At 46.0% G+C, this 26,670-nt stretch overlaps 3 protein-coding genes across 3 annotated transcripts in view; 2 read left to right on the forward strand and 1 right to left on the reverse strand.

Annotated features, from left to right (window-relative positions):
* Positions 1 to 26,670, reverse strand: part of LOC135383980 (cell adhesion molecule 2-like) — an 87,096-nt gene that overhangs the window by 43,894 nt on the left and 16,532 nt on the right. The window lies entirely within an intron of this gene.
* The window catches only part of LOC135383979 (phospholipase A2 hemilipin-like), a 99,737-nt gene that overhangs the window by 9,309 nt on the left and 63,758 nt on the right, over positions 1 to 26,670 (forward strand). The gene's annotated exons all lie outside the window — the stretch shown is intronic.
* LOC135383978 (uncharacterized) lies at positions 1,962 to 3,429 on the forward strand. The gene is made up of 3 exons (XM_064613251.1): positions 1,962 to 2,139; positions 2,216 to 2,421; positions 2,896 to 3,429. Exons 1-3 carry the CDS (start codon positions 1,970 to 1,972, stop codon positions 2,976 to 2,978), a joined length of 459 nt encoding a protein of 152 aa, XP_064469321.1. The 5' UTR covers positions 1,962 to 1,969; the 3' UTR covers positions 2,979 to 3,429.

The following is a 26,670-nucleotide window of genomic DNA, read 5'->3' on the forward strand; positions in this document are numbered from 1 at the left end:
GCCTGTGCTGCACTGCACTGCGTGCCAGTTTTTCTGTCATCTTTTCCTTTCTTTTATTTCTTTTGTTTCACAGTTCCTTTTTCTTTTCTCTCTCGGAATAGCAAGCTGGCAATAGCCTGGCTGACATTTCCGTTTTCCTTTTCACTATTAAACATATCCCCCCCCCCCGGTACGTTTTGGTCTTCGTTGACCATCTGACGAGGTTCGCAGAGGCTTACCCGATGAGGGACTAGAAGGCACCTACAGTAGCTAGGATATTTGTGGAGAATATCGTTATGAGGCATGGCACCTCGCGACAGCTTTTGACAGATCAAGGAACCAATTTCACGTCCAAATTGCTCAATGAGGTGTACCGTTTACTTAAAATTCAGAATCTACAAACAACTGCATACCATCCAGAAACGAACGGTGCTACGAACGAACGGTTGAACGTCTCAATCAAACGATTAAGGGGCTCTTAACTCAAATGGTGTCGCATGATCAACGTGATTGGGATCGATCATCTATGGCTCCCGTACGCCATTTTTGCGTACAACGCTGCGGTTCACGAAACCACGAACGAGACCCCCTTTTTCCTGTTGTATGGCCGAGACCCTGACTTGCCCCACGAATTGTTAGCATCTCCCCCAGTCTCACATTATGGAGTTCTTGATGACTATAGGACTGAGCTAGCGCTTCGTATGCAGAAGTCTCATGAGATCGCCAAAGAAGCCCTCGCAAAATCGGCTAAGACACAAAAGGAAACGTTCGACAGAAAGGCTTCCAGTTGCGCATTCAAAGTAGGAGATCGTGTCTACCTATAGGTAGCAAGTGCGACACCCGGCCTTTCGCGAAAGCTGCAACCTCGTTGGAAGGGATCATACCGAGTGGTGGAAGCCTTGTCACCCGTCACCTTCCGAATACGCAAGCTCTGCAACGGTAGCATGCAAGTAGTGCACGCAAACAGGTTAAAAATTGCTCAGCAGGGAGACCCGTATCCTGTTTGCAGTGGCTCCGACATCCGCAGCCAGAGCAACGTCATGCCAAATCCACCAGTGTCGTTGTTGCGAGTAGTTACTGATTCTCAGCGGAGAAGTCGATCAGCTTCAGACTTTGTGCGTGGGAGGAGGCTGAGCGCCTTCGATCATGCCACATGAGCTGCGCGAGCACAAGCACAGCGGCTGCTTCAGAGATAGCGGCTATACCAACCGCTAGCAATGACATACCTGAGGAAGTAGCTAATAACTGCGAAGTTATCGAATCTCAGTCATCAGAACCGATTGAGGGCGTCTCGTCTAGATATCCGCTGAGAAGCAGAGGGATTAAGGTTGACGGCGACGTGTGGAAGTTCTCATACCCAGAGAATGGGACAAAATCTAATACCCCCAGGTAAATTGGCATGGCGTATTATGGATTCCACGTGATGTAAAAAGAGAGATGTTATAGCGTTGATTCTGTACATAGACTTCGTTATGGGATGGTACCTGTTTCTGCAAACAGCTAGCATATTGAGGCCGTTTTGGCATTGTACATACTTGCGTGCGTTTGGACTGAAAGCTTGTGATGTGTATATAGAATTACGACTGACCACATCGAAGTGACGTGTTATTGTAAAAGAGAACTACTGAACGAAACTTTTGTCTAGCATCGACAAAACCTCCGCTGGACCGGGACTTCGTTGAACAGAACATGCTTGTAAGATAGGATAGGTTTTGTTTTTCCTTTGTTAAAGCAAAGAAAAAAAAAAGGGTTGGCGAATGTCATGTGCGTAATGTTCCCCCGTTAAAATCTATAGCTTTGTGGTTCTGCTTGGCCTTTGTTGGGGCTGTGTGCGTGGCTTTCTGGCGCGGCGATGGCCCGCGGCTACGAAGCAGCAATGAGGCTTGTGCGGTGACGTCATGGAAGGCGAGCCCAGTCACGTGACATTGGAAAACATCGGACGGCCCATCCATTTGCCTTCACGGCTTTGGCTCGGTGTCACTGTGGAGAGATGGCTCGTTGTAGCGTCTCTATCGCTATTTTCAGCAAAAGCTTCGCGGATAAATCTTGTTTGATATTTGAAGCAAGTGAATTGAGCGATGTTTCGAGTGACATAATCAAGAATCACCTTCAAAGGAATGGGTTGAGAGTCACGGGCAACAGAAAGGTTTTGGTTCGACGGTAAGTGCGCAGTTTCAAGTTTTGCAACTCACTGCGTGTGCGTCTTCACGTGTGCATTTGTTTGTTGGTTTGGTAGGTGTCTCGGGAACCTAAATCGTTCAGGCTGCGAAAATGACGAAAACGAGAGTAGCAGCAGGAACGCTACCATGAGTGACCTCGGTAGTTGCAGGTTCCACACTATCGTCGCGGTGCCACTTCCTCTAGAAAGCTTTACTATGAGTAACGTGATGGACTACTTCATCTTCCGCCAGTTGGAGGCTGGTATAGAAGCAGATTATAAAGGTAACACAATTTTTGCAACTTCGTCGTATCGCTTCGCTATAGCAACAACCTGCTTTGTGTCCAGTGCCAGACGCAGTGCTAAAAGTGTGTCACTTTCCTGTCGCAAACTGTTTTTCAGGCATTAGTGAAAAGTCTGTTCAGTTGTTTAAAGCAGGACACGTTGCTGACATACAGCATGCTGAACAAGATGATGAGGTGTATGTACGCGCCCAGTGTAAAGCAGAAATGAGAAAAAATGTGGTGTACAAGTTGTTGCTGTGCTGTGACAAGCGTGGAAAAATCTGTTTTGGCGAATGTAGCTGCAAGGCTGGTGCAAGGCCAGCATCTTGTAAGCACCTAGGTGCCCTGTGTTATATGCTTGAAGACTATTACAGGTAAATTAAAATGATGTGAGGAGGACACATCACTGTGCATATTTTCTTCTATGAAACAAAAATGCTGGCATATCCATTGTGACATGTTTTTATGATGCAGGCAGGGACTCCAGATTGCACCTACAGATGTTCTACAGAAATGGCATCAACCTTCTGTCATCAAGATTGGACCAACGCGTCTGAAGGACATCATGGTTTCGGAAACCGTCAAATATAGGGAATGTGATGTCAGTGTTCCTCGTGTTACAGACAGCGAGTTGCAACAGTTTGTCCAAGGGATGGGATCCGACACAATGTATGCAAGAAGCTTGTTTGTGCAACACGCTTACTTGGAGCCACCACCAGACAACCTCCCAATGTCAACTGTTCTACCAGATATTGCTTATCATCCCCAAGAATGTACAACTCAGATCCTCCTGTATTATGCTGAGCATGTTCGGCTTGACCTACAAGAGTGTCAGAGACTTCAGGAACGTACAAGAGCTCAGTTTTTGTGTCATTTATGGCATGATGAAAGAAAGCTCCGCCTCACAGCATCCAATTTTGGGAGGGTAATTTCTAGGAGAGACGATTTCAAGAAACTTGCAGTTGATCTAACTAGTAAAAAAAATATCAGCCACGTTCCAGCTGTACGTCATGGCATTCAGTCTGAGAAAGTGGCAAAACAGAGACTTTTGGAATATACTAACTCAACAATAATATACGACTGTGGGTTGGTAGTAAATCCAAAGTTTCCTTATCTGGCATGCTCCCCTGATGGTCTTTTGTACATTGATGGTGAACCAGCTCTCATTGAATGCAAAGCATTGTATAATGCTAAGGGAAAATCTGTGTCTGAAGCATTGAATGACAGAATGTACCCTTATCTTGTGAGTAATGGCTCATCACTATCCTTGAAACAGGATCATATGTATTTTTATCAGGTCCAGGGCCAAATGGCTATCACTGGTGTACACCATTGCTTCTTTGTAGTTATTGCTGACCTCACAAAGGAACCCTTCGTACAAAAAATCAGTTTTGAACCTGATGTGTGGAAGGACATGGTACCCAAGCTGCGGGACTTCTATTTTATGCACTTCCTTCCACAGGCACTGAGCAGAGGTACCACACAGTAATGAGTGTGTATTAGCTTCCACCCATGACTCTTCACGTAATGAACAGAAGTGTATGTGATATAACATGTAGCCATCTTTTCATAACATGTGTATTCATAACTGACCTGTACATATCATTGAGAAATAAAACAATTCATCTTTGCCATTGTTCAGGGTACATGAAACCACGTACATAGTAGAATATTATGTAATCGGTTGAGATGTACACATAAGCAGGACACTAAACTCTACTTTCTTTGTGTATCTCTCCTTACATTTTTTTTTCTTTTACTGTGGGAACCACACTAGTACAGCATAGAAATAGACTGATGTACCTTTTTGATGCAAAACAATGTAGTTTCAAAGACTGGACATAGCGTTTAATATTCAGCTCACAAGGGGTGCACCAGCATTACATAAAAAAGCACAGATGTAGAACACTTCTTCCGCTTCGTATAGCAGCTTGATGTCAATAGGTTTTGCAAAATACTTGAATGTCTTTATGCGACCTATTGCCCTCTCAACATGGATTCTATTGTGTGCGACATTTCGTGTTTGTAGCACCTCCCTATGTGTCAGCTGAGGACGACCGTCCATAAATGGAGGGGTCACCACAGTTATCGTTTTTCCATTAACTGTAAAGGATCCCGAGAACCCACGATCAGCAAGGACAAGGTCGTTTTCTTCTAGCTGCTGCAGCACTCCACAATTCTGAAGGAGGTATTTGTCAGATGTACTACCTCCATATAGGTCTGACACAAAAGAGATTGCTCCATTTGGTGTTATTCCAACTAAAGCTTTCAACGTATTACTGTTCTTGTAGTGAGACCACGTCTGTTGTTGTGCAGTAGGATTTGATGGCTGTTGGATCTCGATTTCTGTGCAGTCTATGATCACTCTACACTGTGGGAAGCTTCGAATAAATGAAATGGGCATTGTCTTATCAACCACACTTCTCTCAGGCCATAAGTTAATTGTTTTTAACCTCTTGTACACTCGGGTTATCCAGTATGCAAGAATCCTAGATATAGTTGACCTGTCTACCAGGAAACGTTGTGAGAGATCATAATGTGTGCACCCAGTTCTGAGCCTGCAGAAAGAGGCACGTTGAAGGTCGCCACCGGATTTCGTCCAGTTGGGAAACAAAGCCCAAAGTAATCCCCCTCTGGACAGAAAAGCGAAAGGGCTGAAATCGAGGGCAACTGGCCTTGGAAAGTGGAACGGAGACATCGTGAACAGAGAGGACTGCGTGGGAGCGTCGTCGCTTCTCACGTAGGGAAAAAGGGACGCATCCTTTAAAAGCGGCGCGTGACCTGGATTAGGGGAGAGCGTCTGGAGGAGTGAAAGTCGACGGTTCTACGACAGGGGAGACGGACAGCGGTGACCAAGCCTCACCCTGCAGCCCAGCCTCGGAGACCGACCGGCAGCTCCCGCATCCTGAACCTCCCGAGCCCGACCAGACAGTGTACCTGAATCAGCGTACAACCGGCAGCGGACCCACCTCAGCAGTGAAAGCAGCGTGCGGAACGGCCCCGACACAGTTCAAGAGCCACTCTACGATCACCATCGTGGGACGTCGCCCGCTGGATGTAAGTCCAAACGCACGCAGTCCCCAACATAAGGTTAGGTAGTACCGTAAGGCTAGACAGTGTTTGTAGAAATAAATTGTTGTCAACCCTGTACCTCTCGTCTGGACTCTTCGTCTCACTCAAAAGCGAACCCGATTTTGTGCGACTACCTCTCCGGAGGCCGCGGTCGTCACAACGTAGAAGGAACCCTTCTTCGCCAGTGTTCACTGCACAGACGTCTCATAAGGGTACCAATTGCTTGCTTCGCGTCCGCTTGGGTGCGACCAGCTCTACATATCGCATACTACGCGACTGTTTTAAAGGAGCATGGGAGTGACATTTAACTTGACTCGAAACCCTGCTTCATCTGTGAAGCTGTCCACAAGGTCTGTGAAGCTGGCTTCATCTGTGAAGCTGTCCACCCACCATGCAAAATACTTTCGATCTGCGGCGTAATGTCACTGCGCAATACACTTAACAAAAGACGGCAGTCGCGGCGCGTGACGTAGAAGCTGCTCGGTGCCTTTTTTCTTTGTTTTTTCATCTCGGCTCGCGCGCCGCTTATACATGTTTCAGCTGTGCCCTTGGACGTCACTGGTCACGTGCCGTAGCCCGTGATACGTCACGCCATCTCCGGCTTCGCTTCGGCGCTCTTCGGATGTGGAGAGCACTCTTGGAGAGTTGTGCGGAACAGAGCCTTGCGCGTGCTCTCTGGGTTGCCTGCGCTCATCGTTCTTTCGCAGCAGCTTATTTTATTTGTTGTAGAAGACGTTGCAGCGAAAAACTAAAAATATTTTTGGGGTCACTTCCATGTTCCTTTAAGGTGATGACAAAATAATACTCAGAGTGTGCCCTCCATGCTGTCCTTGGTTCACCTCCGTGTAACGATACGTCATCTACGGAAATGATTTTTGGGGAGTCTGTTATTTGAGAATCCCGGCAGGCACGTCTTGCGTTCAGACATACGAATAACCTTACATACGTTATAGGCAGAAGAAACGAAGCAAAAACGAGACAGATATTAACACGCATGGGGTATATCACCTCAAATTCCTCAGTACCGAAGAAATAGGGCTACAAAAACAGGAAAGCATGGAGAGAGCGGTGTGCACCAGCTCCAGCAACGTGACGTTCAACGTCTAAGGCGTTTGTGTGGCACTTCACAAGCTACCCGTGTCACTCTGCACCATGCACAGCATGTATACCTTAACAAAACTATCCTGAACGTATGTCCCAAAGCCATCGCCAACTCTATCTGAAGTCAGTCCCTCGATCGCAAACAGATCGAGCGAAAACAGCCAGGTACATAAGTCACAATAGAAAACGTCAGCGCTAATCCCGGTGCTCACGCCTGGGAAATCTCCGAGGTCGATAGAATCATTCCGTCCTATATGCCCCAGAAGCTGTTTGTGCAAAATAGTTGAGCCACTGCGGTACTGAACTGACTACTGTTGGAACTCATAGGAATGCCATGAACTACAATGTGGACTTGGTGTCATGCACGCTAGAAGAAAGGCACGTGGGTTGTTCAAGGTGGCAGTTTTTCTAGATATGACAGTGTCACGACACGACACGACGCCAGCCACGTATGCATGTAAGGACCATGCTTCATCAGAAAATAATCCGTGGCCGCGTGTTAAAGTGGATCACAGAGTGCTTTGCTTTATTAACGTCATGGGTTTTGTTTGGAGTCTCATAGCCAGCGAGGACGGCTATAGATGTAAACAAGTAAAATGATCAGTTGACTAAAACAGTAGAAGTATTTTAAGGTGGCGCACTCGACAGACAATCGAGATATGTTCGGTTCGATCTCCGTCGCTCCCTGGCTTTTTCGACGACTGCCATATTTCAGCGGCACGTTTACGTTCGTTTCGTGCGGCAATTCCGGCTCTTTCTCCCCTTCCTCTGAGCGCAGCATCGGGTGTCCGCGCGAGCGACATCTCGTCCGCGGAAGAGAGCATACACCAAGGAGATATCGCTGGCAAAACAGAAGTATCCCAACGAGTATCGGCTCTTATCATCACTTTGTTTGTGTCTGTTTGACAACATGTTTATTTTTTAAATTCTATTTTCGCGCCACGAAGCAACTGTGGCTATGAGCGGCGTACAGACCTGGACAGATGAAGCAAGGACAGCAGGAAGGAGTGCGGGCAGGGGGGTTAATATGCGATCTGGGCCGACACCAGTGGGAACTGTGCCGACAGTGACAAATTGTAACTTGACAGTATGTTGAAAAGTAACGAGTTACTTTTATGAGTGTTTACTATTCTACTCAAAAACGTTTTAAAATTGAGCGTTTACTACTCTGTACGAAGTTACTTTTTTGCGTGGTATTCAGCAACTTAGCTTAAATACCTTTTTTGGAGTAACTTGTACAAGCCTTCAAAGTATCACAGTGTCTGGCAAAACTTTTATTAGTGTCAACCAGGAGGCTGCGAATGGGTGGGACGTGCAACCAGTTTTTAAGAATAAAGCTAATGAAAATATCAGAATAAATAAAACTATCTCCACGAACGGCCCATGCGTGCAGTTCCAGCCGCCGGATTTGCGTATCATTTATGTCATTTCATCAACATTAGGGTCGTCACGACCGTTCTTGGGCACCAATAAAACATTATTATTATTATTATTAATCTGTCCGTCGGTTTGTCAGTAGAGAGATCCGGCTGCCCATCTGCTTTTCATCTAAACGAGAGGAAGTAAACAGCCGTAACCGACAGTTGGTCTTGTATATCACGGTCGCGTGCGTGCTTTCTGAGAAGCACACGCCATGTGTCGTTTGTACGTTTGTCCACGCTCAGTCTTTTTAAGCATAGAGTTCCTGGAATATATATTTGCATTGAAGATTGCCTGAATATTTCTCGAAGATTCAGGAGAAGGATGTCATGTTCATAACAAGCAGGAGTCACGTCTGAAGAAAAAAAAAATAAAAAAAAAATAACGGGGAGTTGCCCTTTTAAGAGCGACATTTTCTGTAGTTCTGGGCCCGTGTGCCACAAAATCAGCTATGCAACTGTTTAAGCGCGTTCAGCGTCCATAAGCTTCGTTATCTCCAAGCACGTTCCTCTGCACATGTTTAAAAAGTTGAGTTTAAGTTCGAGTTTGAATATATATATAAAAACGGGAAAAGAATGAATTCGTAGCATTTTTTAGAAATTATTTTCGGATCCTACCACACTTTATTTTGAAACGAGCCCTGCTATAGAGAACTGCGTGACTATGCTGCACCCACACACCGTGAAGGACGTTGTTTTCCATACAAAAGTAAGACATTGCAGTGTCGAAGTCATTATCGTAGTATCATTTTTTTTATTTTTTTTTTTACTTGAAGGAGTTGGCTATTGCCGTATACCTAGTTATTTTAACTTACACTTTTCTACTAACGGCTTGCACGCACATCAGTTTTCCTATATTTTCGCAACCAGTGCATACTTTTCTTTGCATTTCCCGTACGGTGAGCCCACCGTATCATCAGGGTTCTTAGTACTTCTCTTTTTTCGCACACAGGTTCAAGCGCGAAATTATATCCCTTTCCGATATCCTTTTCTTCTATTCTGCTTGGTATGGCAGGAAACTATCGTGGTGCATGGCATCTACATTGCATTTTCTGGAGACGCTTCCTCTTTACCTAACAATATCGTACCACAAGGCAGTGACAACGATTCACACCACAGTCTCCAGATTTTTAAATATAATTACATGGCGGCTCTCGCCCACAGAGTGATTTTCCATGGCCAAAATGTTGTAGACCACCACACATTCCTTGACTGAGACACTAACATCACCTGGTCAAAGGCCAAGTGTCTACTTCCTTTTGTCACATGAACAGCATACTTGCGAGCACTCATTGTAAAAAAATAAGAAAGAAAAGAAATAAATAAAGAAATCACTGGACGAATACGATAGCCCGTAATACGATATTTTAGCGCAGTTGTTGAGGTTGAGTTATACACCACTCTTGTTATTTGTATTTTCTTCGCAAACTTTATTCAGGTCCCAGTCCTATCACAGTTCTTGATGGTCATGAGCGTGTTTTATTGGGCTTATACAGACTGTCCCAGCTAAATGCGAACATATTTTTAAAAACATATACATCAGTTTTTCGGAAATGAAATCAATTCCAATATAGCATAAGCTGAAGGGCACTCCTTAGGAGGGCACTAGCAACCTCCTAAGACAATGTCTTTATGAACTGTCAATAATTAACTTTAAGAGCTACGAAGTTCTCCCAATGAGAACATCTGTTCCTTTCGGTCACCTGATATCATAGCCGTTTTCAGAACAAATATCCGTTCGGTAGATCGTCCGCAAAAAATTCGTGAAGAAAAGCCGTTTTTTTATTTATTTTGTTCATTGTGCATCTTCGGAGACGCGTCTTTCTTTCACCCCCCAATGTGAAAGGGTCCAGTGAGCACAATGTCGCCTCTTGCATCCTTGAAAAAGCTTAGAAGAAAACAGAAAATGCAACCCAAGATAAGGGCAGTTCCGATAGCGTCACCCGATACATTTGTTTTTCTTTCGTTTCCGCAAGTTAGAGCTCACCTTCGACGCATGAGGCGGCACTGTGATCCTTCACCCTCGCACACTGGGGGTGAAGGAAAGACGCGTCTCCGAAGATGCGCAATGAACAAACAAACAAAAAGACGGTTTCCTTCACGATTTTTTTGCGGATGATCTACCGAACGGATTGTTGTTCTGAAAACGGCTACGATATCAGGTGACCGAAAGGGATAGATGTTCTCATTGGGACAACTTCGTAGTTTTTATAATTGAAAAGTTAATTATTGAAAGTGAATTAAGACATTGTCTTAGGAGAGCCCTTCAGCATATGCTATATTGCAATTGATTTCATCTCGGAAAAAGTGATATATATATATATATATACTCATTGAACGATGCGACAGCACCAGAGGACACGTGTTTCGCCGTGTTTGCGGCTCGTCGGCCCTGGGTAGCTGCGCATCGTTCGGGATTGGCAAACCAGGGGTCACTCAGCGAGCGATATACACCTGGGAGGGTGACTGAGCACTCCTCAATGCCACAGTGCAAGCCAGTGAATTATAAAGAGGGGGGAAAAACCATTAAAAAAATAAGTAAATGATGCTAGACGTGTTTGAAATTCAAACTTACAGATTAAAATGGCTTCTATGGCAGCACGTAGAAAAACAGATACTCATTGAACGATGCGACAGCACCAGAGGACACGTGTTTCGCCGTGTTTGCGGCTCGTCGGCCCTGGGTAGCTGCGCATAGTTCGGGATTGGCAAACCAGGGGTCACTCAGCGAGCGATATACACCTGGGAGGGTGACTGAGCACTCCTCAATGCCACAGTGCAAGCCAGTGAATTATAAAGAGGGGGGAAAGCCATTAAAAAAATAAGTAAATGATGCTAGACGTGTTTGAAATTCAAACTTACAGATTAAAATGGCTTCTATGGCAGCACGTAGAGAAACAGATACTCATTGAACGATGCGACAGCACCAGAGGACACGTGTTGCTTTCCCCCCACGGCTTTCCACACGGCTTTCCCCCCTCTTTATAATTCACTGGCTTGCACTGTGACATTGAGGAGTGCTCAGTCACCCTCCCAGGTGTATATCGCTCGCTGAGTGACCCCTGGTTTGCCAATCCCGAACGATGCGCAGCTACCCAGGACCGACGAGCCGCAAACACGGCGAAACACGTGTCCTCTGGTGCTGTCGCATCGTTCAATGAGTATCTGTTTCTCTACGTGCTGCCATAGAAGCCATTTTAATCTGTAAGTTTGAATTTGAAACACGTCTAGCATCATTTACTTATTTTTTTAATGGCTTTCCCCCCTCTTTATAATTCACGGGCTTGCACTGTGGCATTGAGGAGTGCTCAGTCACCCTCCCAGGTGTATATCGCTCGCTGAGTGACCCCTGGTTTGCCAATCCCGAACGATGCGCAGCTACCCAGGGCCGACGAGCCGCAAACACGGCGAAACACGTGTCCTCTGGTGCTGTCGCATCGTTCAATGAGTATCTGTTTCTCTACGTGCTGCCATAGAAGCCATATTAATCTGTAAGTTTGAATTTCAAACACGTCTAGCATCATTTACTTATTTTTTAATGGCTTTTCCCCCCTCTTTATATATGTATATATATATATAACGATGCGCAGCTACCCAGGGCCGACGAGCCGCAAACACGGCGAAACACGTGTCCTCTGGTGATGTCGCATCGTTCAATGAGTATATATATATATATATATATATATTCATCGATTTTTAAGTTTTAATAAACCCTTTTTTTGTTACTTCCCCTACTTTCGTCTTCTGTCTCCCATTTATTTCAACTATATATATATATATATATAGATACTCATTGAACGATGCGACAGCACCAGAGGACACGTGTTTCGCCGTGTTTGCGGCTCGTCGGCCCTGGGTAGCTGCGCCATATATACTTTTTTTCGAACATATTTTTTCAAATATATATATATATATATATATATATATATATTTGAAAAAATATGTTCGCATTTAGCTGGGTCACCCTGTATAGGCAGAAACCGCGGACCGAGCTTGGCTCATTCTACTGCTCTCGTAGCACCCTCTTTCTTCACTTTCCTCCTCGCCCCCTCTTTGCTTACGCCGTGCCACCCTTCTTCGCTTTCCTCCTCGCACCCTCTTCACTCTCTTCGTGCCACACCCACCGTACGCTGCCCTGCGGCTTTCCTCCTCACGCTCTCCCGTTGTTTCATTCTTCGCTTCGCTCCTCTATCGCTCTGCCGGTTACAACGGTGACGCAGCTCAAACCAGCGACGGGCGCCTGAGAGCTGCGCTTTAAAGGGATAGTGGCATGGAGCAACCCGCTTCGGGAGATATCACGTTCGATTACCCATAGCTTGAAATGTGAGCCTACAAATTATGCCGCAAAAAATCTGCATTGTTATCGAGAAAATTAATTTTCAGATAATCATATCCGTATTCTCAACACAAAAGTCAGCTGGCAACAACAGCTATCAGTTACGTTCTGCGGAATCTCAGCTGATTGGTTGTTTGAGAGGCCCCGGACGGTGCCGGAGCAGACGACGTACGGCTAGTGTTCCCGCGTCTGCTTCTGTCCTGATTCCGAAGCTTCAAAGTGTTCCTAATTCCTGTACGCGGCATTTTTTGTCTAGGATGCCGGATGATAATGTCTGCAGTGTGCCTTACTGCAAGAACACCTCAATGAGGAATCCGAACATTTCGTTTTACCATACCCAAGACGACGATGTACGCAGCGAAAGTGGTAACCTACGATTGCGTGCTATCATTACTGATTGCCCCAACTTTGCACTTTGGTGCGTGCTATCAACCGTGGGATAAAACTGAAAACAGCGTCTCGTGTATGTTCGATGCACTCCTCAGACGACGCGTACGTAGTACGACGTAGTGATATCTTCAAAGCAAGACTGAGCGTGCCACCGACAAAGGAGAAATGAAAAAGTCGCTAAAAGTCGATGTTGTGCCGCCCGTCTTTTTATGACTCCTGTGGAGAAGATATACGAAGGTAAGATTACTGTACATTTGTGGCCGCTTACGTTCACGAGATAAAGATGACGTAGCGTTGAAGTAATATAGTAGCGCTGTAAACTTGTGTTATTGCTTTATTTTGCGTTCAGAATGAAATCCATGCATATTCCAAGCACCTCGATGGACATTCGCGCTTGTGACACAATGACAGGTATAAGCATTAGACTTTCTGCAGTACATGAGTTCGAGGTTTTGTGGACACTAACTGAATTGAAACTTACCGGTAGTTATGATACTGAGCCATTGACAGGAGTACTTTGACGCGGTCACTCCCAGTTGCCGTTTTCGTTTCCCGGCGCATGAAATCATTATTTTACGCCTCTTATTTTCGTTTTCTAGTGTATATTTAGTTGTAGCACTCGACCAAACTGTAAGCCAGTCTGGATTTCTCAGCACAATTGTGTCACATCAGTAGCGACATGAAAAAGCAAAGCAAGTGCACAGGACAACACAAACAGCAGTTTCTGACCTCCAATTTGCTTGTGACTTATGTCATATCAATTACATTATGCCAGTGCTTTCTTTCACAGCTGCTCAGACTAGCTTCACTCAACGCCTCAAGGCAGTCTGGCTTGAGTCTCAATCCTTCCTGTGCACTCTCCCTAATATCGCATCAGCTCAGTGCCTTGTTAATTTATGGCACAAAGGACACCTGTACAGAGGTGCTGCAACTGGAAACAACTGCTACTCACAACACATCAGCACTGCACAGTGTTGAGCAGCGGCTTCCGTATCTACATACTTGATACCGCTGTACCATCTGAAGGGTAAGCTGTACAGACTTCATAAATGTTTGATGATACAGATATGCAAGAAAAAAGTCTCAAGAGCAGAATGTGCAGGCATGCCTAATATAGGATATTTATCATGCATCATTCCATATTTGTTCAATTTCCCATGTCCAGCACATGTCACCCAATGGACATAACCTTTCACCTGTCTGATGTGAGTGAAGGGGGTGACACTGATCTGAAAGCTCAGAAATTTAGTATTCTAATAATTTCAAGGGTACAAATCTACCATTGTGAGGGTGCACTGAAGCCAGTGGGGAGCACTGCAATATGAGTACATCACACAATTTTGCATGTCAGCCACCTGCTTTTCACCTCTGCAGCCTCCCCACTCTCCAAAGCAATAAATAAATAAATAAATAAAAATAAAAAACACCTCTGCAGTCGTAGAGCTCGTCCCCGTCATATCATACTAGGTGTGGTGACAATTCTCAGAGATCACTTCACGTGGTGCTTTGTGCCACCCCCAGTTTTTTTCATGAGTATGGTAGTGTTGTTTCATGGAATCTAGTATCTGGATCACCATTTAAGTGTAATACATTGTGTTTCTCAGGGATGAGTATGCCACACCTCGTTCTCGGCCTGCAGAATTCCTGCGAACAAGCCAAATGTAAGCCTGTGCATTGCTTAGTCAACATCAGACCAGGTTCTCTAAACACTATCCCATAGTTCAAAACTTGTGAAAGGGCCTGTTATCTTAACTGGTGAATTTTTTTTTATGTCAGTCCAGTAAAAACATAATGGGCCGCCTACCGTTCGTGGAAAACCTTCAGCAATTGGACGATGACTCAGAGAGACTAGAGAGGCACAAACTCAGGCCTTTCTCCTGTGTCCTCGTCCAATCGCTGAAGTTACCAGGAATGGATATGTACCAACTACCTCGCATGGCTACCTTGGCTGCCTGCCACACATACCGACCCTCGTAAGCACTCTTTGCAGCATAAGCTGATAATAACGCCCACGATACTCTATACGTCACATACGTAGCCCTGAAACTAAACAAAAATAGAGAAAAGGGCAAATTTTGAAAAGAAATTAGTGCACATTATTTCACAGAAGCTGTTTTATTGTAAGATGTAACAAAATGATCTCACTGGTAAACTTGAGGAACACTAGTATGGGAAACACCGACATCCACAAAAAGAGCAGCATAACATGCTCATTCTACACTGAAACTCTACCATTTCTACATGAATAGACACATTGGCATAAAAATGCATACTGTGATATCCACACATATAGCAATGGCTAACAATGATTTGACCGCGGATCATTGTGTTCATCTCATACTAAAGTAATGCAGAAGACATAACATTCAGGCTAGCTGGTTATATATGGTCGAAGAAAACCCAGAGACAGAGGAAGACGCAATACCTTTGTATTGTGTTCAGTACTGTCTCGAGGGTTTTCTTCCACCATACCAAAGTAACGTGACGAGGGAGAGGAAAGATATATATATATATATATATATATATATATATATATATATATATACTCATTGAACGATGCGACAGCACCAGAGGACACGTGTTTCGCCGTGTTTGCGGCTCGTCGGCCCTGGGTAGCTGCGCATCGTTCGGGATTGGCAAACCAGGGGTCACTCAGCGAGCGATATACACCTGGGAGGGTGACTGAGCACTCCTCAATGCCACAGTGTGAGGAGTGCTCAGTCACCCTCCGAGGTGTATATCGCTCGCTGAGTGACCCCTGGTTTGCCAATCCCGAACGATGCGCAGCTACCCAGGGCCGACGAGCCGCAAACACGGCGAAACACGTGTCCTCTGGTGCTGTCGCATCGTTCAATGAGTATCTGTTTCTCTACGTGCAGCCATAGAAGCCATTTTAATCTGTAAGTTTGAAATTCAAACACGTCTAGCATCATTTACTTATTTTTTAATGGCTTTTCCCCCTCTTTATATATATATATATATATATATTTTTTTTTTAATCAGCCTACTCAAAGTGAAAAGGTTTTGTGGATTTGCTTGAGTAACTGGGCGTTACACTCATTCATGACGAGTGCTAATGCTCTTGTCACAACAAGAGACGAACACGAAACTCAGCTGTGCGAGTTTCAATACTGTGGGTATCAGTTCAACAGTAATTTTAATACTGACAACAAAAAAGAAACAGTGTACATTATATTGCGCCACGTCCATAAATAATTTTTGAAAAAATCTTTCTGGGAACAGCATCACGAAGGATACTGCCCCGACGTCTGTTTTAGGTCGTGCATTCAAAGACACAGCCCACCCGGGGGCAGACCGAGTTGTCAAAGGGCCGTTCTCAAATACATAAATCACTGGCTCCCCTTTGCCTTCCTCCACCACGTATGTGGATTTAAAATAAAACCAGGGCTCAAATAATTAGTCTTCCAAAAGGGAAAGAACACAAGCGAGCTGATGCAACGCAGCAACGCACACACAATATTGTGGCAACATTTGGGTAACGTTTTCACTACATTATGACAGTGTTACAGCCATATTTCTTTACCACAACACAGCATTTAGGCGACAGTTATGTAACGTTCCTACAACACTGTAAAGCGTTACATCTCTATTTGTTGAACACACCCCAGGTAGCACCGAATGGTATGGCAACATTTCATCAATACCTGCCCCGAACTACTATCGTGCATCAACTTTCGAGTGCCCTCACGTTCTCTGAGGTCTCATCTTCTTTTCTATCCTCACTCTTTTGCAAAGCTTCATCCAATCAATCGTTTACAACTAATGTTTAACTCCGCCTTACAACACCATGACATCGACATTTTCGCTCCTTCTCGTGATTTTCTTACTAGTATTAGTGCCATTGTTTCTATTTAACTTCGTTTGTTTCACCGTTAACCTTGTTGGCTTTTTGTATATTTTACTTTTTGTTCACATGTATAATATAACCTTATGTGGTGCACCAATTAGTAGACCCTAGTGGTTGTTTTTGGGTACCATAACAAAAATAAAGTTATTATTATTATCAATGTCATACTGCGACATTGCCCAAACGTCGCTAACATCATTTGCAACATTCATTTGTAACGCTCGAGCAACGTGTACGTAAACAACATTGCAGTACCGTATGTACACATTTTTCAATGCGTGACTTCACTTGAATAATTTGCCTTGCACACGACATGATGCAATGTACAAACAATGTTTTTTGTTTTTGTGTAGGCTATACACAGGTGCTGGGTCTCATACGGTGGTGTCCTACGTTCAAGATCACTAACGAAGCTCCGGACGTTGAAGTGCTCCCTGCTCGTGGATGTGGTGGCAAACTGATTCTTGCAGAAGCTGTGAAGCAACAGAGTGAAGTAGGATCAAACGAATGACACAAAAAAAAAGAAGAGGAAATGTATTGTCTAAGCATCGACAACCGATTGCATTTAACCCTCCTTGCACGCGTTCCATAAGTGAAGAGTTCAACGCTGCTGACCCACCCGTGTGTGCCACCCGGGTGTGCCTACCACCACAGCTATTCAAAACGGCCCTTTTCAGGCAACCCCACACTTCTACAAGGAGATAGCACTGCAAGAAGAACCCAAGTGCATTCAGTTAAGCTTTGTGGCTGTCTGTTCTTTGTTGGATACCTGCATTTTCACTACAACTATGAAAGAAGTCACAGTAGTGACAGCCCACTTGAGTGCTGCAGTTGCAGAAGTATTTTGGCTTCGATTTCCCGTTTTGGTCTCAGCAAGTAGAAATTTCCCAACAGCATCTATAGTGACCTAATATGTTTCTATCCCAATAAATGGTACATCCTCAGACAACATATTACTCAATTAGGTATGCGCACCGAAGGTAGGTATGGATCAAGGGAAGTAAAAGGCAGATAAGCACATCTGAGAAACTAGAATGTGAATGTGCAAAATTTCATTTTTCCTGAACGTCAAGGTTTGCACAAGGACGGTTTTGAGTAGGACCTGTTAGGAGATATATCTCTGTGAAATTAAGCTGGCATTTCTGTTTTGTTGCTTACACACCGACCATTGGAGCTGCACTATTTTAATTTGTCCTCCCCGGCTTCAACAAAATTACTCCTGCACAGTTTCACAAGGCTGAAGATTTTCATAACTCCTTCTATTGTGTAGATGCTGCATACAATACATTTACATAACATAACACTTTCTATAATGGTTGAAATACTAGCATAAAATTTGGACTGTCCTGTAGATTACTCTTAATTCAAGGAAATACGTACCACTTGGAATAAAGCTTGGAAAGAGACGTGTCAGATCCCTACAGCTTTGAATTTGTTTTCTGGCTTCTTCATTAATGTAATGTTCCACACGGGAGACACCTTGCCTCCAGCCTCGAACACGGGAACGTTAACTTTATTGTTTTCCTCGCAACCTCTCCTCTTCGTCTTCTGCCCACTACATACCCCCCCTTTCGGTTAACCGTCCCTCCGCGGACGGTACGGGATGACGTTTCCAATGGTCGCCATTTCATCGGTCCCTCGTGGTCCTTTATAGCCCACGGCTTTTAGGATGCCTTCCTGGTGCATCGTTTTCCACACTTTGTATGGACCCTCGAAGCTTGCTTGGGTTTCCTTGGTCCCTCGTCTTACAAGGACCTCGTCACCAACTTGGATTGAGGGTATCTTAGTATTCCTGTGTTTGTCGAAGTTTTCTTTCATCTTCTTGCGATACTTGTCAATAGCTTCTGGGGATCGGCGCCGCACTTCTAGGTGGACATGATCGGTTATGCGGAGTCGTTCATCCGCAGGGAACAACGCGGGAGTGTTGAATACCGCAAAATGGGGGCTACATCCCAGCGCTGTGGTGTGAGACCTATTGTGATGCCTGACTGCCGCTTCTAGAGCACATTTCCACCCTCCCTGGAACCGGGGATACATTGCGATGTATAGCTTTAAGTCCATGGTGGTCCTCTCCGCGAGACCGTTGGCCGCTGAGTGGTACGGTGTTGTTGTGCGTAACTGTACCCCTCGTTGCTGAGCCCAGGCTCGCAGCCGGTGACTCCTGAACGCTGGTCCATTGTCCGAGATTATGATCTTCGTGTCCCGAAACATGTCGCGTTCCAGCAGCTTGATTACACATTCGGCGTTTTCTCTCCCTGCGCGCGCGGCCGCCATTCGCGTGCACTGATCGACCGCTACGAGAAACGCTTGCGTTCGAGCAACTCCTTCCCCTTTCTTCCTTAACTCTGCGAAATCCAGGTGGAAGGTCTCAAACGGTACCAGAGAATGATGAGGCAAAATCATGCTGTCGCTGGTTGGACGATATTTTGCCTTATGTAGCTGGCAAACGGGACAAGATGCTACGTATTTGCTTATATCTAACTTCATATTGGCCCACGTGAATCTTTTGGAAATCTTGTTATATGTTCGCCAAAAGCCATCGTGGCCGCCGGAATCCGGGCTGTCGTGGTACATTTCTAACACAGTGCGTATCCGTGTGTCAGGCACGTGCAACCTTCCGTTTTGGGGTTGGAAATCCTCTGATCCTTCCCACAATTTGGTGTGGTTTATGGGCTCCGCAGAATTGTCCAGAGGCATGCTCAAACGCGAGATGGCGTCGGCGTCCGTTAAGTACGAGGCGTTCCGATGGACGGCTTTGAAATCGAGCTCCTGTAGTTCACAAATCCATCGTGCGATCCTGCCTTTTGGTTCGGACGAAGTCAGCAAGTATGACAGAGCTTGATTGTCAGTGAAGAGAGTGAATCGCCTCCCCTCGATATATGGGCGGAAATACCTCGCTGCAAGGAGTACTGCGAGTGCTTCCTTCTCTGTTGTGGTGTAATTTAGTTCACAGTCGGAAAAGATGTGTGAATGGTACCCGATGACGCTTAACTGCTGTCCCATGGGATTTTCCTTTCGTCGTTGGTACAATATGGCCCATGTGGCGTAGTGCGACGCGTCCGTCTTGAGTTCGAAATGTAATGAGAAGTCAGGTAACGACAAGACAGGGTCTGATGAGATCCGTCGTACCAGTTCTCTGTAAGCCCGCTCGCATTCCTCTCCCCAGACGAACGGTACGTCTTTGCGTGTCAGCAGCGTGAGGCACCTTGTTAGACCGGCGTATCCCGGGATGAACGCCCTGAAACGTCCGGCCAGCCCCAAGAATACCCGCAAAGAGTGTATGTCCTGCGGCTTTTGGAGGCAAGCGATGCGGTCAACTGATTCTTGTTTGGTAGTCTTGGTGTTGCCGTCTAACACTCGTCCCAGGAAGACAACCTTCTCTTTGAAAAACACACTCTTTTTGAAATTGATCTTCATATTCGTTTTGGATAGGGCTTCTAGGACATTGGTGAGGTGCACCTGGTGGTCAGCTTCCGACCTGGAGTAGATGATGACGTCGTCTATATATACAGCGCAAAAGGCACGCAGTGGCCGAAGCACATCATCCATTATTTTCTGGAACCAGGCCCCTGAGTTTTTCTAGCCGAAGGGCAACCGGTTGTATTCGGAAAGGTCGAAGGGTGTGATAAAGGCTGTGTACATCTTGTATTCCTCTTGTAGCGGTATTTGCCAGTAACCTTTCTGTAGGTCGATACAGGAGAATACGTTGCAGCCGCCGGTGCTGTCTATAATCTCGTCAATGTTCGGCATAGGATATGGGAACAAGTCTGTCTGCTGGTTAATGAGTCTGAAGTCGGTGCACAGCCTGTAGGTACCGTTTGCCTTCGGCGCTATGGTTATGGGCGACGCGAAGGGTGACGTAGATGGTCTTATAATATTTGCATCCAGCATGGACTGTAATTCTGTTCGCAGCCATTCCTTTCTTTCTCTCGAAAGAGGATATGGCTTTCGTCGGATGACAGTGGTGTCCCGCAACTTGAATGGAATCGCAAATCCGGAGATGGGTGGGGGGCAGCTGCGTAGGCACCTCAATTCCGTATACATGGTTACGACATCCTGCGCACACTTCGGCAGCCTCTGAGCACGGGTGTGTGTCAGTTCTGCGTGCCTCAGCTCCTCCGATACGGCAACGTGGTCGTCCCAGTACAGATTGAGGTGCATCGCCTTCATATGGGGCCGAGAGAGAAGGAAGTCGTACTCTGCCCCGTCCACCACAAGTGCTTCTGGCTCTATCGCGTGTCCTTTGTATTCAACCTTCACCTTTGTCCATTCGTTTATTGTCCTTTTGGACCCGTCGTAGGCTTGCACTTGTACCGGCCGCCCAGCTGAAATTTCATCGGTATTTGTCACTCTTCTGTTGATAATGCTGATGCTCGCACCAGTGTCCACCAGTGCATCAACTGGTTTTCCATTGAGCAGCACGGGGATGAACAGTAAGGTTTGGTTGAGTAAAAACACAGTCTCCTTTTCTGCTTCCGGGCGAGACTGCCAACCCGCGTTTATTCGTGTTTTGAGTCCGCCGCTGTTGTATGCTGAGACCAATCCCGATTAGCGTCGTAGGCCTCGGGTGATTTCTCACCCACGAAGTTGGTGGCTGCTGCCGGGTGTCGCGATGTCCACGGGTTACGTGGATTCGGTGGTCGAGGATCAGGTGGAGTCCGGTTGCAGGTGTGATCATCGTTATTGCTGGGCCGGTCCACGGTTAGGTCTTTGAAGCATGACAAAAGCTCCAGCACGGTCTTTGGCCCCCGACCCTGGACTTGCTTCTGCAGGTCACGGCTTAATCCATGTATTATTAACGGAACCACGGACGTTTCTGGCAGGTTGCTATCGGCCGTCTGTAGGAGTCTGTGTTTTTCATAAAAGTACTGCAGAGCGCTCCCCGAACGGTACTTGTAGAAAATCGCCCGGTCCCACCGTTCGACCGCATTTTCCTGGAAGGCGCCCAGGAAGCTCAGCTTACATTGGTCCCATGTTTCCTTGACGTTCGCAGTGACTCTCAGGTCAAACCAGCTTTTGGCCATCTTGCTTAGGTAGGAACGAAGGTTCGTTATCTTTTCGTCGTCGGTGGTCCAGCCATTCTTCCCACAGGCGTACTCGTACAAGTCCACCGAGGCCTGCGGACTCGTGGAACACCCGTCAAATACCTCTGGATCCACCAGCTCACCGCGGGGCTTAGAGCTTGCAATCGCGGCGGCCATTCCTCGTAATAGCTCGAGTTGCTGCGCGGACTGTTGCTGTTGTAAGGAGATCATCCTTAATAGAAGCTCTTGTGTGCCATCGTGCGACGACGGACTCGCGACTGGGCCGCGCGAAGTGGCGTCCCCAATCCAGGCCTGGAAATCATTTAATTTCATATTCACCTTGACGCTACCTTTAAGTAATATCTCGTCGACACTCCTCCTACTTCTTGTGATAACATACTGTGCCAGCTCTGGTGTGCTGATGGCTTCTGGCAGCAGTATAGGGTCCTCACCGTCTATCTGGTACCGATCGACGAGTAGACTATCCCCCGAAGGCTTCACATAAAACTCAATCCACATCTCCTTCGTATCCTGTCGACCGCGCCAAATGTAATGTTCCACACGGGAGACACCTTGCCTCCAGCCTCGAACACGGGAAAGTTAACTTTATTGTTTTCCTCGCAACCTCTCCTCTTCGTCTTCTGCCCACTACAATTATCTTGATTGTCAAAACATTATATTGTCTGCCATGCAGTAATAGCTATTTGTGGTTTGAACCAGACTCTTTTCCCCGTCAGGAACTGAACGCAGCTTGTCTGTCTCGACTATCAAGTTTGAATCACATTAACTTGCATGTGACAGCACAGCATGCGAACTATTCAGGTTGTGAAATTCCAAGGGGACTGGACTCTTGCCTCATGTTCACTGCCATTCACGTCGACATCAGACCCTGTGGCGAAGGGCTGCAAATGATTACGGCACTGCGAGTTAAGAACCCGCCTAGACCTGTGCAGTTTGTTGGTTTAGTTTTATGTCTCTGGTGCCACCCTTTCTCGTTGATACATGCTTAATTTTTACGGCAGCAATGAAAGTAGTTGCATCAGTGATATTACACTTGATCCAGCCCAATATCGTAACTCTAGAAATATCTCTTACATCCTAGGTGGAGCTTTGCGATTTCAGAATGCTTAAATTTGCCAACAGCTCAAATGTAATGCCAACGGAGATTCAAGAGGTTATGTTAAACTTAGCTAAATATCAAACAACCAATAACTCCGGAAAAAGGTGCTTACGCTACGCTAAAATTCTAACTTGGATCCTTTGGATTTCCCTTTTCCGTTTCCTCCTGATTTCTTACTTGTTTGTGTTGTTTATGTATATGGCCTGCCTCGACTAATTCCCGTTATTTACGTCGTGTACATTAGCTAACTATGCGCTTCAAAACATGGGAATATGCGAACCACAGTTCGATTGGGGTACGTCCGCAGACTTATCTAGGTGACTGCAAAACCAATTTACAGCGGGCCAGGAGTGAGTAACGTACATTGTGGTCCTGTTAAATATGACTACTGTTGAACAAGAAAGCACACATACCTGTTTGCATGAATGAACGATGTCACCATCCGTCAAACGTGGGCACACTCCGCGAGCGAAGTGATCAGTTTACAAAGGGTTAGCTTACAAATTGTTAAAACTGTGTGCTTGTCCTGTTGGTGTCGAGTTATAACTGGAAGCGCTGAGATAAATACACAGAGACACCCACAAAAGATTCTCCAAGCGGCGCACTGGCGTTTTTGCCGCTGGTCGGTGTGTGCTCGTGTCGGCGTACGCGTTTAACTCTGCGATTCCAGTTACGAAGTATTCTACCAGCGTCAGCAAATGATGCGTCGATCTTCCATAATAATTTATACAGCATGGCACGAAAGAGATTCCACAATTCTGCCCGGCAAAACATCGACACAACGGGAATCTCGATGCAAAGCGGAAGCGGTCGTCTTCCGTGTCTGGCAATTGGTTCCTCCGCCTGGAATGCCGTGTGAGCGTTTTGTGGGCGAGAAACTTCCGTTTCACCGTCGTCTGCTCTGGCTGCACGTTTGTTCAAATTGCGTGCAAAGTATGACGTTGTCTGAAGTGAAATTTTCGCCGTCGTGAATATTGTCGGCCCCTTTAAGAGATATGTGTTACGTTTTAGTGTGTTGAAGTGAGGACGACGAAAGCTTGGTTAACTCGACTGTTATTACAACGAGATATGTGACTCGGAAAAGAAAAGCGAGGACACAGTCGTTGCATTCTGCTGCCTCACAATGTGCTGCGAAGGCGAAGTAGAGGAACTGTGCCCGTGTTTCACCTTTTCTAACGCTTCTCTCAGTTTTCCTCTACAGTGAAGTACCAGCTTGCCTGCACCCTATCTTTGATCTCACTAGAGAAGTTTAATTTTATTTGTTACCAGTTGTGCAAGGAGTGAGCATTCCGCTCTTCATTATGTACCAGCTGACATTTCTAGAGGTCAAAGGCTTTAGACTTCACACTTAAGTGAAAGCTTTGCCCCCACTCATAGAGCTTTCAATGAAACATAAGCTCTCTCATTCAACGAAAGTTGCATCGCGTCGAGCTGTTCTGCATAACCAATAAGTAAATTAACTTGCCGGGATTACTTCGTAAGCATATCGAAAGTCCACCCTGATTGAAATGAACAGGCTGTATGAACGTGATGGGAATTGATGTTTTGCGGCTGGAACACATAGAAAGGACAAATACATACAAAGCCTCAAGTGCCTAAGAAATTAACGACGAAAGAAGGAAGTCACTGAAAAGGTTACAGCTGGATAACCTTTTCAGTGACTTTCTTCTTTCATTATAGGCTGTATGAACTCTGGCATACAGTGCATTTGCGCTTTCAGGCGACTTCGTTTCGAGGATTCTCAGCAGCTCCTGATATAGACAGAATTTTAAGAGAACAAATCATGTTACATAGTGGCAGCTGGTGCCATGACTGCACACTTTGGCGAACATAACATCGGTCAATTTGATGCGGTGGCCGAAATTTGACAGTTTACCCTAAATACATATAACTGCACAATCATTTAAATAATTGCTTGTGAATTCCCTTCTAATGGGCATCATCTGAAACGTTAGTTACTCTTGTTGCCTAAGTTGCATATGTACCTAACCAACTTGAGTACCTGGGTACTCAAGTTACTCTACCTCTGAAATTAGTGTGGGGCGCATCGGCAAACCCGATGATAGGTTGCCTTGGGCCTCGTGCATCATCATCCAATGTATGTGTGTGTGTGTGTGGCCTCGTGCAGGAAAACGAGTTTCGCCAGTAAACGCGTTCACCTCTTGATGGAGTCACTGCACTCTCTGGTGCGCATTTCTGAACACCTGGCGGAGTGTAATAGCGGCACGCTTTATCGCACGCCGCTTCTTGGCATAATCGGCGGCACGTCGCTTTCGTTCCCCATTTTTGGTGGCCACGTCTGCATCTGCTGCAGCAGCAGCATCTCCGGCACATCTGCGAACTCTTACGCGCTCCGCGGCACACCGCCTACTCTATAACTTTGCGGCGTTTGTGTTGCCAGACGACGTGGACGACATCGCGTGAGACACGCTGTGCAGACATTGGGTGACCAGTGGCAAGCCACGGTGGGTAAAAGCGTTCGCTCGCTGGTGGTAACGAAGGTCATGAAGAATATCAAGAGGGGGTGGGGGTTCGAATCCTACCACCGGCTGTGCTGTCTAAGGTTTTCCCTTGATTTTCTGGCAGATTTTTCAGTCGAATGTCGACACAGTTCCCCGTGAAGTCAGCCCAAGATGCGCACCAGACCCTTGTCCCCCACTCCTTCCTACTGTCCTGTTTTCATCTGTCTAGATCCGTACGCGATCATACCCATGGTGGCTTCGTGGCTCTAACACTTAAGGACTGTTTCATATAGCTGCGCGCTAATATAGCGCTACAAAACAGCGTGCGAAAACAGCGCTCACTGTTATCGGACGGTTCACACTTGCAATGCGGCGTTAGTGCTATAATTTAGCGTAGTTCGGTGGTCGTTTCCGGTCTCTCCCGTCACGGCGCCTCCGGAGTTGGACAGCATGCGAACGAACAAGTTCGATCAACTGACTGAGGGAAAAATTACCAGACATTTTGGATGACGGACCCGCCGGTTCCTATGCGGTCGCCGTGCCGTGAAATGCGAAAGCAAAACAACTCCACGACTTCCGCGTCGTCATCGCTGAGGGGCCTTCTCATTGGCACACACGAATGTATGGCTAATAGTAGTGCTGAAAAGGTTGACACGAGCTCAACTCAAGAAAGCCGGAAAGTGCTAATTTTTAGCGGTTTGGAGCACGGCGAGGAGGAAAATATCGTGCTATTTTCTGTCGCTATATAGCAAATCGCTATAAGTCGCAACAGGCCTTTAATCAAAGGAGCAGACCTTGAAGAGTTTTAGCACATCGGAAGTGCTCTACGGCAACTATACGATGAAAAAAGCTGCGAAATTCTTCCAAGATCGGCAACGTGCTGTGAGCCACATGAAAGCAATCAGGCGCTTGGCGTATCATATTTTCGGAAATTTTATCGTAAAGACCTTCCAGTCTACTAAATCTCTTCCGATCCTTCTAAACCTCCGTACTGCACCGGTGTCGCGACGAGGAAACAAACGAAGGGGAGCAGCGTGACGCGATGCGGGCACGTGGGCCACAAAAGTGGTTAAAGAAATTATATGACATTTAATACTTTTGTGAGTGACTTGATATCTTACAAACACTTTTAAAACTCAGTATTTAGGGTCTTAAATTAAATATTTTTGACAGTAACTTCACTCATTTCCGAAGTTACTCCTAAGATACTCATTTCTTTTAGATCGGAAGGTCAAGAAGAAGATTAACTGCGTATGTTTTCGGTGGGCGCAATGCCACCTACCTATGCATACATTTCATCTTATATATTCTGGCGCACCCCTGTCATCCTGCGGCGTAGCCTTAGGTTGAGTGGATACGCGGGGCAACGTGTTGGCCTGAAAGGCATTCTTGTGAATGCTCGGGGTCTGTCGAAATCAGGGAAGACTAACTGTAATAACTTCATGGAGTAATAGGGAG

Source organism: Ornithodoros turicata, chromosome 2 (genome assembly GCF_037126465.1).
Source record: "Ornithodoros turicata isolate Travis chromosome 2, ASM3712646v1, whole genome shotgun sequence".
Classification (NCBI taxonomy): Eukaryota; Metazoa; Arthropoda; class Arachnida; order Ixodida; family Argasidae; genus Ornithodoros; species Ornithodoros turicata.